Below are 18556 nucleotides of genomic sequence, written 5' to 3'. Positions count from 1 at the left end.
GCGGGCATCTTTCTCTGTGACTCTAATTAGGCCTTCATTGGCAGTAAAAGAGAAAGATCCCCGCAATTTGCGAATTTCGGTTTTCGTAGCCCCCAGACTGTCTGGTGGAGCTCATGATCACTGGCCGCATGGCCAGGAAGCGTAAGGATGGCCACGCGTTGGGCGGACAGAATAATGTCAGAGACTAAAGCAACATTACAGGCTAGCATATACCGGGCCCAGGATAGAGCGGTTTGGAGAGCACTGGTGAAGAGTGTCCACAGTCGTCAAGTCCCTCAGCCATAAGGATACGACAAAGAAGTATGTATGTTCGGAAAAACATCCACGAATTCAAGGTTAACAGTGATATCCATAACTATAACACTAGAAACAAACATAAGCTTGCTGTGCCCGCCCACCGCCTCCGTAAGGTTAGTACGTCTTTCGTCGGGAACTGTACACGTTTTTATAACAAAGTCCCCACTGATGTAGTGAATTTACCACTTCACAAATTTAAGTCGCACATTAAGCGCTCCTTGTTAAGTAAGGCGTACTACACTGTAAATGATTTTATAAACGATAGAGATGCCTTTAAGCAGGTAGCTTGATTTCATTAGTATAATAAGAGCTAAATAAATATTGTTTTTTTTAGTAGTAGTAGAATAGTAGAATTGACACATGAGACAATGATGTTCTCGCTTGATTAAATTGTTTAATTTAATTTTAGTTTTGGACACTTGGAGACCTTATACATCTCTAAGTATTTATTTATATATTTTATTTTTGATTGTACATACCTATATTTTTAATGTTTCTGACACTTAGAGACCTTTACATCTCTAAGTCAACTTAGGCTAGTAATTATGTGAAGCTATACTGTTTTTTTATGTAACATACGAGCACAAAATGCCGTGTCTTACAGCTACTCGTACATGTTATTACTATTTTAATATTATTATAGGCCGGTAGCTTGAACATGTCATGCTCGCTTAAAAGTCTTTGCTTACGGTGGCGTCGTTGATCGGGTCGCCACTTTCCCGAATGAAGGTTGAGGGAGGCGATGGCTGAGATACCTGGCGAGGTTGCGGAAGAGTACTTCGGCGTTCCTGGGACCTCGCCATATAGCAGCGAGGCGACAACAGAGGGGTTTTAGTGGGTAAACCTGGGGTCTCATTAGCCCACAACAGGGAGTCCCACATAACCATCCCGGCCCGTCCCCGCGCCGGGTGGTATGCGTAAAGCATTTCCCCTCTTAAAAAAAAAAAAAAAAAAAAAAAAGGCGATGGCTGAGATACGCGTCATACTCGTGAACGGGTGCTGTTTGTGGAGACTGGTCTGTTTAAGCTAACACAAGCTATTATACTTAGTAACTTTATTTTTATTAATTAATTACAGTGAGACGCCTCATTCTGCTCTCGTATGTTTCTTTTCTCTTAATGAATGTATTAATTATACAGGATATTGACTCTTGGAGACCCTATACATCTCTAAGGATAACTTGATAAACTATATAATCTTATAGTTCTGACACCTAGAGACATTTACACCTCTAAATATTATAGATTTTTTTTGTGTTTTGAATCTGTATTTTTTATGTAATTCGACATTAAGAGACCATATACATCTCTTAGTAATTGTAATACGTTAGATTGAATTCTTAGTTTTATTTTATAAAATTGTTGATGTTATTATTTTTGCATGTATGTAAATTCAATGATGACGTGTAAAAGTGCCCTTGTGGCCTATTTGCTGAATAAATGTTGATGTTTGATGATGTTTGATGTTTGAAGAAGAGAAGAAATTGCTAAGGGTAGTCAGGTTACACATATTTCGAGTTCACGCGTCGAAGTACTGGACAATCACATTTACTGTTGGTCAAAGCAATTTGTCAGTCAGTAAGAACCAGGAAAACTATGCTCATCCTTTTATTTTGGGTGCACGTACTAGTGTAAAACAAATATAGTATGATTCTCTCTGTCTATGATTGCAATGACTGCCTCATTCCTTTGACAAACTATATACTCCCCGTTGCGCACTGGCCAGCTAACTGGCAACATTAGTTCCGTACCACTACCCGCAATTGTCCAGGAATGTTGCCATGTTAAGAATGTGGCAAATTGTCCCAACGGGACGATGCAATGACGATGACGTGACCAATGCAATGATTTTGAGTACCGTCGTCGACAATGTTAGATAATTGACCATTTGTCAATCTTATTGCAACGGGGTAAGGTTCATAAATCCTCGATGAATTATTGTGTTATTAATGTTATTATAAAAGTACCTAGTAATTTCAAGATCAAATGAAGTTTTTAAAGTGTGCTAGAATTTAATAAGTTTATTTTTCATCGATGCACGATTTATTATATTTTTTATTTACAAGGACGGCTTTATCTAAAACCTCTACATGTCTTTTTGCTCAATAAAAAACAAAGAAACCGATATATTGAAACGGTTTTTAATACTGCAAACAATTTAAAAGATAAATACCGTGCTGAGTGAGGTAAACTACAGTTTTTTGATCAAAACAATAGAATATTTCGTCAAAAAACGGTAGTTTACCTCCCAAGGTGGTAAAACCGTCAAAATTCACAGCTTCTACTATCTATGGCCGTGCCGCCCTGTAATTTGCTAAACACTCATCTCTATGATGACTGCATTTATCTGTGTTGACTTCCGTTTATGTCATTTCCGATAAAACATCTTGTGTGGTATGGTTAAGGAAATCTATGGACAAGTATTTGGAGATTTGAAGTTAAGGGGTTTACACGTACTTTTTGTGTATTTTACTTGAAGTTCTGACAGTTCTCAGATTGCAGAAAGCTTATAAGGATAAGAAGAATAAGAATATTTTATTGAGAAAACCTTATTGTTAATGTTAGATTATGCGTACTAAGGTGGTGGTAGGTACTAGTGCTCGACATGATAATGCCCAATAGATGACACCCTGCTGTCACCTCTGTTGACAATGACTTAAGTTTCAAGATGACATGTACTGGGACCGCGTCGAGCACTGGTACCACCCCCTTATGCTTTTGCATTAAACAGAGACGAGTGGAAAAAGAGGGAGGAGGCCTTTGCCCAGCGGTGGGACACGGTGGGCTCTGAATAAAGGATGACTCACGTTAGACCGGGCCGTGTCCGGCCCGGAGCTTCCGGCGCATCGTTTTCTGTGGAAAGCATCACGTGATCGCCTGTCATGTAATAGAAAAGTAAGCGCCGGAAGCTCTGGCCCGGACACGGTCCGGTCTAACGTGAGTCATCCTTAATAATAATAATAATGCGACATCACCATCCCCCATGATGAGAATCTCGTGAAGGCCGAGAAGGACAAGTCCAGTAAGTACCTAGACTTGGCTCACGAGATAACCGCCATGTGGGATGTTGATTCGACGATCATCGTCCCGATAGTCGTTTCAGTAAACGGTCTAATAGCGAAGAGTCTCGACCAACACCTTGAGAGACTCTCGCTAGGTGGTTGGATCAAGGGTCAGATGCAGAAGGCGGTGATCTTGGACACGGCGCGGATAGTCCGCCGGTTCCTCTCTCTGCAGCCCTGACCACCGGTAGCTTGGGCCTTGCCCCGCTGCTGGCGGCACCCTAGGTTAGGTTTTTTATAATGTGTTTATATTAATTTTTATTGTTTTGTAAGTGTTTTTATATTTTACTTTTATATTCATATTATAAAATAACCTAACTTAAGATGAGAAATGAATAAAGAGAATAATAATGCATTATGCATTATTATGTAGTAGGGCAATGCAATGTCATAGTCATATATTATGAATATGACTATGACATTGCATTGCCCTACTACTGAGTTGTGTATTGTTTTCAACTATCCTTAAATTGTTGAAAACCACAAGTGCAGAACGACAACACTTCTTATTTACTACCAGATTTATTGAGGTGTTTATCGATTCTTGGAAGTAAAATGTATAGGTACATGGCGGCCAAAGAATGGAAATGGTCACAGCACTCACAGCAAATAGAAATAATTAACGCGTTTACTAAAATATATAGTGGAGTACCGATTACAACTTTCAAAATTATTATGGACTTTCCTTACTTATTTTTAGATTTAAGCTTCGTTGAAAGGATGTTGATAAACGCATATGTTTTTATTAATAAAACAGAGATTAAATAACAAAATAAATAAATAAATCATAGATATAGCCCTAAATTAGCCTGTGGCATTGTTCCCAGGACGCTGGCCGCGTTCCCCCTCTGCACAGTGAGGCTGAGTTTTTGAGCAAAAAAAGGGGCAGCTCGTTGAAATACATACAACTAAAGTTAATCAAAAATACGTCTTTTTATTTATATAATGTTTTCAGTAATTTGTAAATGTTCAAGTGGTTTCTCAAAGTCAATAAATTGAGCACTTGCGTTTTTGCCAAGTTAAACCATATTAAACATAATTAAGCCTAACATATTCCAGTAACCAGCAAAAACTAGGTTATACAAAAAAGATTCTAAGCTACCGAATTGGTTAATTTCTTTATCATGTTGCTAACATGGTCGTTATATAAATTATGATAATTCGATCAAGTTAGGCCACACAGGGGGATAATCTGGTGGGCTTCGGTCTAAAACATTATCTAATAACAAGACTTGTTCTGATAATTTAATAATAGGTAGTTATTTGATAATGAATTGCAATTTGATAGACATATAGGTAGAGTTATACCAAGAAAAGTCTGCAGCGATTTTAATAGCACACGCAGTGCAAGTGTTATTTATACGTCATAATTTCATAGAAGTTTGACGTTCAAAATAACACTTGCACTGCGCGGGCTATCAAAATCGCTGCAGACTTTTCTTGGTCTAACTCTTGGGTTGTAGTTAGATGGAAATAGATTTCGTATAAAATTTAAAGGTATTTTTGTAATTCATCTCTCTAGCGATACTTATAGGACGTCCCGACGGTCTTCGGTCAATAGGTGCTCCAGAGTATGATCTGACTGGACGATCATCACTCATCTGGACTTCATTGAGACGAAGTACAAAAAGTCGATTGGACAGAAGCGTCGTCTTTGGTCTCGGAGGCCAAGATTCTCTTCGCGTCGGTCGTCGCGCCACAGCAGTACCTTAGTCTGAAATTTTAAAATACACGTAGCATGTACGTAAACTGTATACATCTATGAATGATGGTTAAATAAATGTGTAGGTATGTATACTACTCGTATCTTAGAGGATATAACCAACGGAGACGCCATGTCTAAATTTTTCAGTACAAAATAGTCTGCCGTTTTTTGCGGGGGAGGGGCACATCAAATGTATAGGTACGTCATGTCAGATAAACGTCAGTCCATACATATGGTTGACATGTGGTTGACCATTGGCCGCCTATTTTCGACAGAGGGGAACGCCTGTTAATGGCGGCTCCATTGTTAATTACTCCGAGACTCGTATGTATGTATTAAGAAGCTGTAACAAGGTATTTTTATTCATGTTTCAATATTATAAATATTTAATAATAATAAATAAAACAGTTTCACCAATTTCATCAGGCACGCGTATTTGCCACCGATATGGTACAAAAAAGCATATTACGTATAAGTACAGCAATTTAAAAGCATTGTTTATATCTGACTATTTCATAGTAAACAAAACCAAGGTAATCGGAGACGGAAGCAAGTCATCTGGAAACACACAAAAACTAGACACGAGATACTGTTCGCAAGGGTTACCGTTACCCTATTCCGTTCCGGGGTAACTTCCGATTGACAGGCACAGTTACTTTTACCTTAATGTTGTTTAAGAGCCAACGGGAGTGGTCATTTCTCCATACAAACGTACTCCTCGTTTTCCTCCGTGGTTTTTGAAGCTACAGCAATGATTTTTTCAACAGAGATTAATATTGTCAATATCTGTGTCGGACCGTTTTGCTTTTTTTGATATTTTTGTTTTTTATGGCGCTAGAGCCTTTCAAAAATGGCCAAAATGGCCTAATTGACTATGCCGCAATGAGAGGCGTGGCATTCAAAACTGATATCAATTAGCCAAAAAAGCAAAACGGTCCGACACAGATAATTTCATAATCATTTAGATTTCCAAATTTGGTTACGATTGGTTAAGTTTTGGAGGAGGAAACAGAGGAGTACGAAACCTCGATTTTTGAGATTTTTACGCAGGATTTTTCGCCTTGTCCTTATCGCACTACTTTTAGGTGCCGCTTCCGTTAGCGAGACGGGTATATTTACCTAAAATATTTAAATCTCAGCACCTGTTTCCTCTTAATCCTGATTGGAGATTTGGGACGCTTGGGTATCATGGCGAGGCATTTATTTTACGATAAAACAAACAAAAGATGGTAATTACAGTATTTTTTTTCGTTTTTTGAGATAAGAAACTACTAGGTATGTATATTTTAATACTTACAATATTTTAGTAGGTACCTATACTGCCTATAGATTTTAATTAAGGTACTTATAAGTTTTTGTACTTTACGACGTTGCTGTTATAAGTATTTTTTTATCATAGGTATTAAGTTAACATGTTATATTATAAAATAAATTTAGAAAAGCGTCACTTATTTTGTTTATCACACATTTTGTTTTCTGCTATTTTAGTCAGTGACAGTATTTAAAATAATAGATAACTCAATTTACAAGTTTTATCAATTCGTTAGCGTTTCGGTCCAGTTGTTTTGTCTTCGCATTTTATTTTGACAAACAAAAAACCACGATCTTTAGATTATCAAATATTGTGTCCCTTGTTAAAAACATAATATAAGATATACCATTCAAACATACATACTAACATTTTATATTTCGTCAGAAAGAGACCTTTATTATTCAAACAGCATTGAAATGACAATTCGCAAGATTTACTTCAAAGCAGCGAGTAAAAGAAATTGAACTGTTAATGAGGATGTAGAATCTTACACGGAAACTAATTAGTTAGACGATTGCTTCCTGCTTCCCTAGGCCTAGTAGATAAAAGAGGCGAATTAATGTTTTTCTGACCAGTCTGTGGTTGAAAGTAGTAGGTACCATTGGTAAAAACTGTTTAGTAAAACAGCAAAGTGTCAAACAAATGTATCGTCTAGTACTTATGGACGTTTACGGACGCTTGCGTCTACATATTAGGTATCACGTGCGTTGCCAATCCTTCATACGTTTCTGAAGATTCACTATTAACACAAAAATGTGAACTGGCTGGATTGTAAAGTGTCTCTACTATCACGCTGAAACTTTAAGGTTTAAAATTTTTGACAGTGCAACATCATGGGTATCATCAAACGTAGGACCCCACCCGGACCCCGTTTTACATTCAAATGTGTGTGCCTCTTGACTGCCTTATTTAGCGGAAGCACTCTCATGTTCATCGTATCATCAAGGTCTAATAATACCTTGTTCTTAATATCAGAAGACTACGAGGATTTGCATGAGAACCAAGATTATAACGAAGAATACAAATATGAAAATACCAGTACTATTCGTACGGAAGGATGTCGTATACCTTTCATGAATACAGTTGAAGAATCTGTACGAGAATTGATCCCTGAAAACTATCCGAATGATATGGAACCCTGTAAAGGTAATCCTTTGGTAGAATCAAATAAGACTCACATTTGGATTCAAAAAGAAAATATAAAATATTATAAAATAGAAGATCCAAAGAACCTAAAATGCTGTTACAAATCGTTTTATCGTCCAACGCAGATAGACGACATAACGGCAACCAATAACGATGAAAGAGTGAAATATAACAAATGTGTATATTTTAATGACACAATAGAGGTTGCTCATGAATTTATTAGAATTATTTGCGGAGATAATGAAACTGTATTTGATACTTTTCTAATTTTTGCTCGCGAGAAAGAAGCAGGCAACGACTTTAAGGTTAATAAAGATTTACCTTACAACGTATTAGTTTTAGGCATAGATTCTATGTCGAGATTAAATTTCCACAGAACGATGCCTAAGACTGCAGCTTATATGAAATACTTGGATGCCATAGAATTATATGGATACAATAAAATAGGAGATAACACATTTCCCAATTTGATAGCTGTGCTACTTGGGAAGAAAGACACAGAGCTGGAAGATACATGTCTTCCGAATACACGGGCTTTTTTTGACAACTGTCCCTTCATCTGGAAGCGCTTTCAACGCGCTGGATATTCAACCGCGTTGGCAGAAGACAATGCCTCCATGGGCATGTTTGACTTTGTGAAACGTGGCTTTGTGGGTTTCCCTACTGACTACTATTTCCACACCTTCATCCACCAAGCTGAACATCACGCTGGCACAAATAAGGATAATCACGCTTTCCTGTGCATGAACGAAAAATTTTTCTTCAAAATCCTCCTGGACTATGTTGAAGATTTGGCAACAACTTTAAAGAACAAGCTATTCGGATTCTTCTGGGAAATCACTATGAGTCACGGTAGATTAAACTATCCAATGGTAATGGATGAAAGTTATGCCAATTTCTTTACCAAGATGCGTGATTCTGGATATTTGAATGAAACTATTATCTTCTTCATGAGTGACCACGGCATGCGCTGGGGTGCATTTCGTCAAACAAGACAAGGATATTTAGAAGACAGACTGCCTTTTGTATTTGCCTTATTCCCGCCTTCGTTTCGTGAAAAATACAACTTGGCCTATGCAAATCTCAAGCTGAATAGTCGTCGTCTAACCACGCCTTTCGATATACATTCTACATTACTAGATTTAACAGCTTTAGATAACATTGAAAATGAAAAGATAAACTCACGCAGCAACGAAAGTTATTCCAAACATCGCAATATCAGTTTGTTTCTCCCTGTCCCAAGTAACAGGACATGTAAATCAGCAGATATAGATGACCACTGGTGCGCGTGTCACAGCGGAGTGGTTGCGTCTCGTGAAAGTTTGGAAGCAAAAGAAGCAGCTGAGTTTGTAGTATCACATCTGAATGATATTCTCAAGGATTATCCTCAATGCGTTGAACTGAAGTTGGCTGGGGTGATGAGCGTTACTGAGCTTCTGCTATCAGGAAGCGAGGATTCAAAATGGCGTGAGTTAAGTGTGGTGGTGCGGACGTGGCCGGGGGATGGTGTGTTCGAGGCGACTGTGGGGAGGGGGGCTGGTCGCTGGTCGCTGGCCGGCGCTGTCAGTCGACTCAACTTCTATGGTGACCAGAGTCACTGTGTGCCGCATTATCAACTGAAACTGTACTGCTATTGCAGTTGATTGGACATGTAAAGTGACTGTGTACATGGACGTTAGAACTATGTGAACGTTATTGTGAAAAGTGTAAAGATAATTGAAAGGAAGGACATACCTACATAAGCATAAGTAAATATAACAGTAAATGTATAGAAGCCAATTTATATGATATTGACAACTTCTTTGCATCTAGGGAAAATCAGCATCAACAGTAGAGGACGAATGAATTCATCAAAAGTAAACAACATCATAACATTTTCTAATAGCCTTACAAAAAATCCCATACCTATGTAGGTGGCAGATCAGTTATTCACTACTGTTGATGCAAATTTTACCTACCTACATTTTATTTTAGTGCAAATCTTTCCTGCACGTTATTTTTTTAATAGAATTCAACCAACTGTGTAAAGTACAAAGTCGGGTCCCTAACATAAGTATTCACTTTTCTATACAATTAGTATGGCGACGTGGGTACTTAAGTTGGGGCACCGACCGTACTTTTGAACAGAAAGTTCGACGTGCAATATCATCAAGTATACAGAGTAAATCAGGTCGCTCGGGTCGCGTAGAGCCTTTGCCACGGAATCCGATCCCTGCCTAATGGGCCGTGAAGCAATCGCAAAAAACGTGTTTCTGACCTCCGCGGGGATATTTAGACAGAACTGACGAATCTATTTGGTTGAAATTTTTTTATTTTTAAATCACGGAGAAAAAAAATTGAAAGGATGGATATTTATTGCAATAACAAGTACTTAATATAAACAAAAATAAATAAAGCCTTAAAGTAAAAATTATAAACTAAAATTAAAAACTACATAAAACTACAACTAACTATAAAAAACTGGCCCCAGCTCGGTACCTTATGGCAAGGTGCCAAGAATGCTGGTTGCATTGCCGCGCTGGAGTATGTATTATAGAGATTTGGATTTTCTATTCCTAAAAGTTACAAAGATGAAACAAATCACATAAAATATGTATATAGAAAAAGTGGTTGCTAGTGTTGTTACTAAGATTTCAATAGGTAGCAGAGCTAAAGTAAAAGCAGAACTAAAAAAGCAGAGTTAAAAAAGCAGCTAACTTAAGATAAGTTACAGCTCGAGACTAGAAAAATATGTAGTATAAAGTCCCCATTTAGACGGTTCAAGAAATTGCATGCAATATTCGATACATTAACCGCACTGTAACGAAAATCGCATGCAACCGTCTAAATCAGGCTTAACTTAAAATTTAAGATGACAATATAATCTGATTAGCAGTGATCGTTAATTTTACTGCAAATTTTGGTGCAGCATAGTAAAAATAAATGATTTTCTTCAATTTTATTTCTAGGGAGAGGATTGGTTAAGGTTAATATTACTGTTATTAACCCTAATTATCTATTTCACGTAGATGGGCATACAGATGCTTTTAACCAACAATGCTGCACCAAAATTGCTGGAAAATTTACGATCACTGCTGATTAGACACGTATGATGGCGGTATGATGACAATGACATGATGCATAATATGCCTATTATCCAAAAAATATTTTTATTTCCTTTTTTGGCACAGGTATCCTGCCTGCCTACACTTTTCCTCAAGTGTAATCCACAGGTTCGCTAACCTCATTCAGTGAGCTAATTACTAATTAGTAGACGTGAGAGTGTGCAGTGGGCTCTGCTGAAAACGCGGACCACCGCCGGGGGAGATGCGCAAACGCATGTGCAAGAAAGAATGGATGCGGCATTTCAGGCACAGAGCACACTTCCATGTTTTTTAATTTTTATTTAGTTTTTCTACTCGCGTACTTTTATTTGTCATTTAAAGGGTCATGCACACACCTTTAAAACCCTACCTTATAGTTGTCAAGTCTTTAGTCTATTCCCCAAAAAAGAATTTGTGCATACACGCAGTATCTTTTTGGCGATTTTACAATACTTCGCGTATTGACCACTTAAAAAATATTGAATGAAATACAGTGTTGCCAACCTTATTTTAAATCTCATCTCTGACAAATAAGTGAACCATAGACATTTTTTTTAATTTCATTAATTCATTCATTCTTTTCCCGCCCGTATCCTCCATTTTTGCTACTTCTTGAATTAAAAATATTTGTTGAATTTACAATTTTATTTCAAAGTAAGTGCTTGGTCGTAGAAAAAGTATTGTATGCAACGTTGTTTAACTGAGTCAAAAAATACTCGTGGCGTCTTTATTAACAATTTTCGGCTTCGCCTCAAATTGTTACTCACGCCACTCGCCTTTTTTGACCTCTCTTAAACAACGGTTGCATAAAATACTATAATCGTATCGTGAATGTGTATATAAGTAAGCAAACATTTGAAATAATAAGTTGTGAAATAAATAAGACACAACGTCAACATGTCATCACGAATCAGGTGTTCATCTGAAGAGATTTTCCGGGAAGGGCTGAGAAATCAGCATTCTATAACAGGGCCTGTGGTTTGACCCTAATCCTGAATTTGCAATTTGAAGCTTACACAGTCATTTACATTTAATCAATCAATCAATCAATCAAGCATTTTATTCGTGATAAACTTTTTTTACATTTACATTTACACAACTAAATTAGCATTTAAAGCAAATAGTATGAAAATTGTAGCGGTATGTTATGTATGATAAAAACATTTTACGAAATCATGTAAAAGACAAGGAGTGTCTTAAACATTAAATAAACTACGTAACCTTAATTGACGGTTGGTAATGAAGCACCATGAAAACAAAGGCTGTCATCTAATATTTTAACAGAGTTTGTTGCTACGGAAAGTATAAACATTAGTTTAAAATGTTTCGACTAAGATGTGTACGTTGGGGAATTGAGTACGTTAAAATTTGATCTCTATATTTTTTGACGAAGCTCTACTTTGTTTTTTAAAGAGTCTGGCCGCGTAGCCAAGACGCCAATCGCTTACGCTTCGTAGCGATCGAAACGCAACTGTCACTGTCACACTAATATGGAAGAGTGATAGAGAGACATGATGCTTTTCGTTTTCGAAGCGATAGCGATTGTAACCTTGGCTAGGCCGGCTGATTACGGTGTACGGCACTAAAGAAAAAAAAAATATTTTTTTTTGCTGATTTTAATAAAAGAAGCTTTGTATCGAGATCACCAGTAGTCTTATCACTTGTTTACAAACATAAAACACATAATATTTCTGTGAATAGGCATGTATTCTACAACATCAAGATACCGCATCCACCCTTCTCATCTCTACGTCCCTTCCTAGCTCCGTGTACCACCGGGCCACCTACACTCGCGTGTCTTAAATTTCACGCGACTCGTGAAAACCATATCGCGGGTTCCGTTCCCGGCCGGTGTCGGGTCCCGACTGGTTCCACTACCTAGATTTAATGCAGTCTATGAATTTTGTACCAGATTGGTCGTGAAAGAGCTGGACTACAGGATATTTTACCTAAAGGGCCAATTAGACCCAGACCCGAGGTCGGGTCCGAGCAAGAGTCGTTTTCCGTTTCGCCAAATATCAGGACATCGTTAATAACAGGTATTTGAAATGTAAAAAAATACCTAGTTTTTAGCAAAAATATCAAACATTGAAAATTTTTCGCGATTAATGACAAAGTATTTCTACATGTCAAATATTGTTAAAGATGTTAAGTGTAGTAAATGAAGCAAGTTGTTGTATGGAGACCCATGCATTAATTTCTCAGTCGATGAAATTTTGCTTGGTTATTGTATAGTATGAGCCGAAACTAACATATAAATATCCAAAAAAAAAAGTCTCCTAAGTTAGGTATTTATAAGTAAAAGTACAAATCTGTTTACATATTGAACTGAGTAATTCCTCCGTCCAAAATTATTTTACCAAATAAGTTATTTGTATCATTATGTAATACTAGAAAAAAATCTAAAACTTTTGTCAAACATGAGAATATTTTTTTATGATTAATCCTTTTTTTGCCGCTCATTTTCATCGGAAAATTGCTCTGTCATTTTTTTTCTTCTTATATGATCTTAGAATATAATTTGGCGTAATGGGTAAGCAAATAAAAAAAAAATACATACCTAAATTTATGTATTTTAGAACTATTAAAAACTGAGAGTGGAAAATTTCTCAGCCTGATTTCTGTTTAAATATGTACTAAGTAGTCACGTATACACTTAAATCCAAAATATCCAAAAGAAATATAATCCCTTGTACACCCCGCTCCCTACACACTGCTCCCGATATGTTTAGTTTTTAATACGCTCGTTATATTTTGGATGTTTTTATAGTTGAATAGAAAGACAACTGTGAACTTAATTCAGTAAATAAAATGGATAGATAAATTTTCCACAGCGAGTAAAAAGTAAATTTCTGAAAATAGTACAGTTACATGGTAATTTTGATAGATTTTCATGTTGTAGGTATAAAACTGCAATAATATGGCATTCCAGTAAAAAAATTAGACGGAGCAATTTTCCGGTCCAAGACACGCCAAAAAATTATATTTTATATATATTGGTATTTCTGCTGGGATATTTTTTTTTGATATTTCATATATTGTTGCAATACGTTACATGAGTATGTCCGGTGAAGAAATTTTGAACGGAGCATTTTTCCGTAAAAAGATATTAACGATTTAAGACTTTAGGTATTTACTTTAATTCTATTATTATTATTCTTTGGAAATTTATAGAATACTTTTCATTTATTGATACTTTATCATACTGTAAAGTTTCTTCTGGCTGAGGAATTACTGCGGGGTCCACTAACTTTATTTACTACACTAGTTCTGTACGGCTACCACCAGTTTTGACATTGACAGATTAACTCGCGTCTACGTAAATTACTTTCTATACATCTCGCTTGCACTAATATGCGAGTACGAGCGAGATGCATATAAAGTAAGTTACTTAAACGTGAGTGAATATGTCAATGTTAAAACTGGTGGTAGTGCTTCTGGTATTTCGTGAAACAGAAAACGACACTTGTTCTTCTTCGCTTCTATTTTTTCTTTATCGCAAATGTGGATCTAATTGGCCCTTAAAATTGATAAAACTATGGTTTTAAAGTTAGCTACGAGACGTAACCATAGTATAGAAGTGACTATGAAATACTGTGATAAATCCAATAGGATATTTTTCTTATTTGAAAATTATTTGTAATCTAAGATACCTTAGTTCACACTCGTACAATCCCCTGCAATAATTATGTTACACAACGGAGGCCACAAAAATATCTGACACGATCTTATTTGTAGAGTAATAAGAGCGTGTCACGAAGTCACGGGAGACGAAAAGCTTAATTTAATACAAACTTATTCCTCGCAAAATATTAATGTCCCGTACACACACGGAAGACTCCCCAAGGTCAACAACAAAGCGAACAGAATAGTCCCCGCAAAACTAGATCGAGAACTCTCTAACAATGCGGGGAGGAAATATTTAATGATGATTGGCCTTAAATTACCCTCTCAAAAGCGCCGACGTCCCGCTCGCGCACCCCTGATCCACCGCCTCTCGTCCCTCTCACGCGAACAGGGAATCTATATAAAGAACAACAGGTAAGCGCCCCGAGACATTCCCCCGTGGGACACCCGACTGTACGCACCTGTTCGAATTTACGTCACTATGGCCGCCGAAACTTACGGACATCGCTTAATCTACTCCGAGAAAGACATGTTCCCATCTGAAATGTTGGAATACTCAACTGAAGACTGTTATCTGTCCTGGCCGAGATCTCCTGACTCCGGAAGGTCGAGTTTGGAGCCGACACCTTCCATGGACGGCAGCATCAACGATTCTCCGAACCATATTGCATATCGAGGACTTTCGCGAGAAGTTTTCGAAGACAGTGCTGAAGACTCAGAGCTGCTTGAAGGTTCTGGAAAAAGGAGAGGACGAGCGACCAGCACTGCTGTGCTGAAGAGGAGACGTCTAGCTGCTAATGCGAGGGAAAGGCGGCGAATGCAGAACCTCAACAAGGCATTTGACAGACTTCGGGGCCATCTTCCATCGCTTGGTGCCGATCGTCAGTTGTCCAAGTACGAAACTCTTCAGATGGCACAAACGTACATCGCCGCTCTCTACGAACTACTGCAATAGGTAATAGTGTCCAGTGTAGTGACTTGCCAAAATCGTCTAGAAATGATTAATACAGGGATTTTATTTATTGTAAAAATTAAGTACCAGAATACTCAGTGTTACCAATTTAAGCACTTAATTAACTTTTGCGGTTTAAAGTTACGAGGTGTCTTGTTTCTTGCACGCTTACTATTTTGTATTTTCTTTTTATTTAAGTTTTGCTTGTCAGTATCCGTCCTACCGATTTAAGTTAATTTTAGTGTTAAGTAGTTACCTGTAAAGGGTATTTCATCTTGCCAAGAAAGTATTATGTGTGTCCAAACATTCCTTGTAGTTAGGGACTTCGAAGTCAGTGTTGTAGATAAATTGTTATGCTATTAGTATATTTAGAATGTATTGCGGATAGTTATATTATGGCAAATCCAGTCAAACAATGTTTTTATTTGTAAATATACGAATATGTTTGAATTTTATGTGTGATTTTCTATTTGTGCTGTCCAACATCTCCAACCCCTAAATAGTTCTTTAAGTGTCACAATATTTGGTTACTTTAATCGAATTTCAGTGACACACAGTTATGTTTACCAATAATTTCTATAGAGTCTGTGTGGAAAGAGAAGAGTCATAAAATGTATGGGTTCCCTTATTATCCATGACTCTTCTCTTTCCGCACAGACTAATAACTTATCAACTTATATTTCTAATTGTAAGTATAATATGATATGTATCGTATTATATAATACTTTAATCTAAACATAAGTGTGTGTGCGTTTTTCAGTCGAAAGAAAATAAATATCACAGCGGTCAAAGTGCATCTCTATATCTAAATTATGATTGTCAAGATGTTACAGTAATTGTTGAGATAGTTTTGAGCACCTAATTAAGCGTAGTACAGATACTATTCATGACGACTGCACATTGCACAACCTTCAGATATTTAAAGTATGTCTATCTAATTGATCATAAAAAAAAAGTCATTACGTAAGTACAGTTGACGTCAAAGATATGTTTATTTACACTTATGCATCTTACTCCTTTGTAATAAGGTGAAAAGTGTAAACATATCTTTGACGCCGACTGTCGATACCTACCTATTGCATAAAAACGCAAAGAACAAACCGATTTCAAAAACAATAAATAAAGTACCTATCACTAATTTCATATGCCCAACAAATGATATATTTGCAGTAGTTGGTGCAAAAAAAAAGGTTTTTCAAATCGGTTTACACATGACGGATTGCTGAAAAAGCAAACGCCCTTTTTTAAAGTCGGTAAATATGACGATCGCCATGACAGTTGAATCATATAATACAATCCAAGAAGAGGATCCCACCCAGAAGAGAAACCAGGCCTTATCGTATCTCATAATCAGGACGAAAAGCGATTGCTTACCTAAGGATCAAATAACTAGTAGTTCACCCCGAACTGAGAACTCGCGGTTCGCCAAAAAGATCAATTGAATGCAGTGCTACTTAGTCCGAGATGGGCATTTCGTAATTGATTCCTGATTCTGATCATCATCAGCAGATCCACTTCATCAAATGCGACAGTTTTTAATGAAAATGCTTGATCCTAATAGGTACTATGATCAAAAATTACTTAGGTGCATGTGATCTGAGTCTTTCTTATTTGCTGGCCGAGGTGTCTAAGATACTGTTTTTCTTTTCGACGAACTCAGAAAGCGGCAACTTAGTTTAGCGCAGCGGGCCGTTTTACGCTTTCCGGACGGAGGCCAGAAAAATCAATTGTACGCGCCGGAATTCGAACCTGTGATCTATGTATGTCTTGAAAGTCGAATGCCTTATCGGGTGCGTCATAGTGCAGTCTTATATTGAGTCACATGAACGTAACCGCCGCCATACAATAGATGTTAGGACGGAGCCCCACTGCTGCGCACGCTACATCCACGGCCCACGTTTTAATACTGCCCACGGTTTGTATTAAAACGTGGGCCGTGGATGTAGCGTGCGCAGCAGTGGGGCTCCGTCCTTACGCTCTCAAACGACATTCTGTAATAAACACGAAAGACATGAAAAATATTCATTGAATATTTTCATTGTCACACATCTGATAGGGAGGTACTATACTAGTTACGTGTCTTTGCTAGAAATTGTAAGGAAAACGTACTAGTGCTCGACATGCTAATGCCCAATAGATGACACCTTGATGTCACCTCTAGGTATTGACAATGACTTAAGTTTTAAGATGACATGTACTGGGACCGCGTCGAGCACCACGTTTACCTTAATATTTACAAAGAAATTAGCGAGTAGAAGTAACTATTACATAGGTACCTACCAAATTTCTACTCTCTCTACTTTCTTCTCGAGTGACTCTTACGGTATGTATACCTAAAACAGACTCAATTTCGGGGCTGTAATGACCCAATACATTATTAGGGGTCAATCATATAACCAATAGCTGTACGAGTATCAATGACATGCAGTTTTGGATGATATCCGTCTACCGTTCATACAACCCATACAATCCATACAAATCCCATTAACAATGTAAATGACACTAATAATATCCTATCAAAATCCGCTAAGTTATCGCAACTTGACACTGACAGTAAGATGCCGCTGTCAAAAGTTTGACAGAACCTGTCATTAGCTTCACACGTTGCTCTTTTAATAACTGAGCGGGATTTTTAACGTTTTTTAAGGACTTTTTAGGAATTTTAAATGTCGTTGGGGTGTAATTTGGGATGGTATAATGTTAATTTCCGTTTTTTTAATGAAGGAATGAAGTCGTCAAAGTATATTTAATTGTAGCTTTATGAAACATTTCTGGTAGATAACCAATTTAAAATTTAAAATGTTACGTAGGTATATTTTTAAGTCATTTAAAAAAATAACTTTTCGATCCTATGAAATAAAAAAAAACTTAGCTACAAATCTTGCAAAAATAAATATAAAACGTTATAAGGCTTTAAAAATTTAACCTTGTTAAGAAATTGAGTGGACTCTTTAAAATTGGCTTAGTTTTTAATGACTCTACTTACCTATAATAGAATTTAATTAATAAATCAACTTCAATAAAATTAAGTAGGTACTTATCTACTTCTTACAGCATTGTAACAGAAGAGGGTTGCCAATTTTATTTCAGACCCGAAAATTATCTTATTCATTTTAAAAACCCCTAATGTGGGGTCCCTGCGTCATTATTTCCAAAGTCTCGTCAACGTCTAAAGTCCGAGTGGCAGAACAATCAGTCAACCCTATGCAAAACACCAGATGTCGCTCTATCCAAAGAAAAACATCTTAACTTCCTTATTAAGCTACATATAATTTGAACTTTAAATCAAACACGCTAAAGCTTAAATTGAAATGACGTTTAATCAAGTTTAATGCACTTGGGTTTTAAACGAACGATGTGATAGGTGTATCCT

At 37.0% G+C, this 18556-nt stretch overlaps 3 protein-coding genes across 3 annotated transcripts in view; 2 read left to right on the top strand and 1 right to left on the bottom strand.

The window, feature by feature from the left end:
- The window catches only part of LOC134806110 (cadherin-87A), a 484783-nt gene that overhangs the window by 281631 nt on the left and 184596 nt on the right, over positions 1 to 18556 (bottom strand). The gene's annotated exons all lie outside the window — the stretch shown is intronic.
- Positions 7282 to 9252, top strand: LOC134799931 (uncharacterized). Its single transcript, XM_063772372.1, has one exon. The coding sequence runs from the start codon at positions 7302 to 7304 to the stop codon at positions 9162 to 9164; it is 1863 nt and encodes a 620-aa protein (XP_063628442.1). The 5' UTR covers positions 7282 to 7301; the 3' UTR covers positions 9165 to 9252.
- LOC134799919 (transcription factor ATOH1-like) lies at positions 14396 to 15319 on the top strand. Its single transcript, XM_063772361.1, has one exon. It carries the CDS (start codon positions 14713 to 14715, stop codon positions 15184 to 15186), a length of 474 nt encoding a protein of 157 aa, XP_063628431.1. The 5' UTR covers positions 14396 to 14712; the 3' UTR covers positions 15187 to 15319.

This window comes from Cydia splendana, chromosome 2, assembly GCF_910591565.1.
Source record: "Cydia splendana chromosome 2, ilCydSple1.2, whole genome shotgun sequence".
Lineage (NCBI taxonomy): Eukaryota > Metazoa > Arthropoda > Insecta > Lepidoptera > Tortricidae > Cydia > Cydia splendana.
The sequence above is the reverse complement of the archived record's forward strand: the minus strand, read 5'-3'. Positions and strand labels throughout refer to the sequence as shown.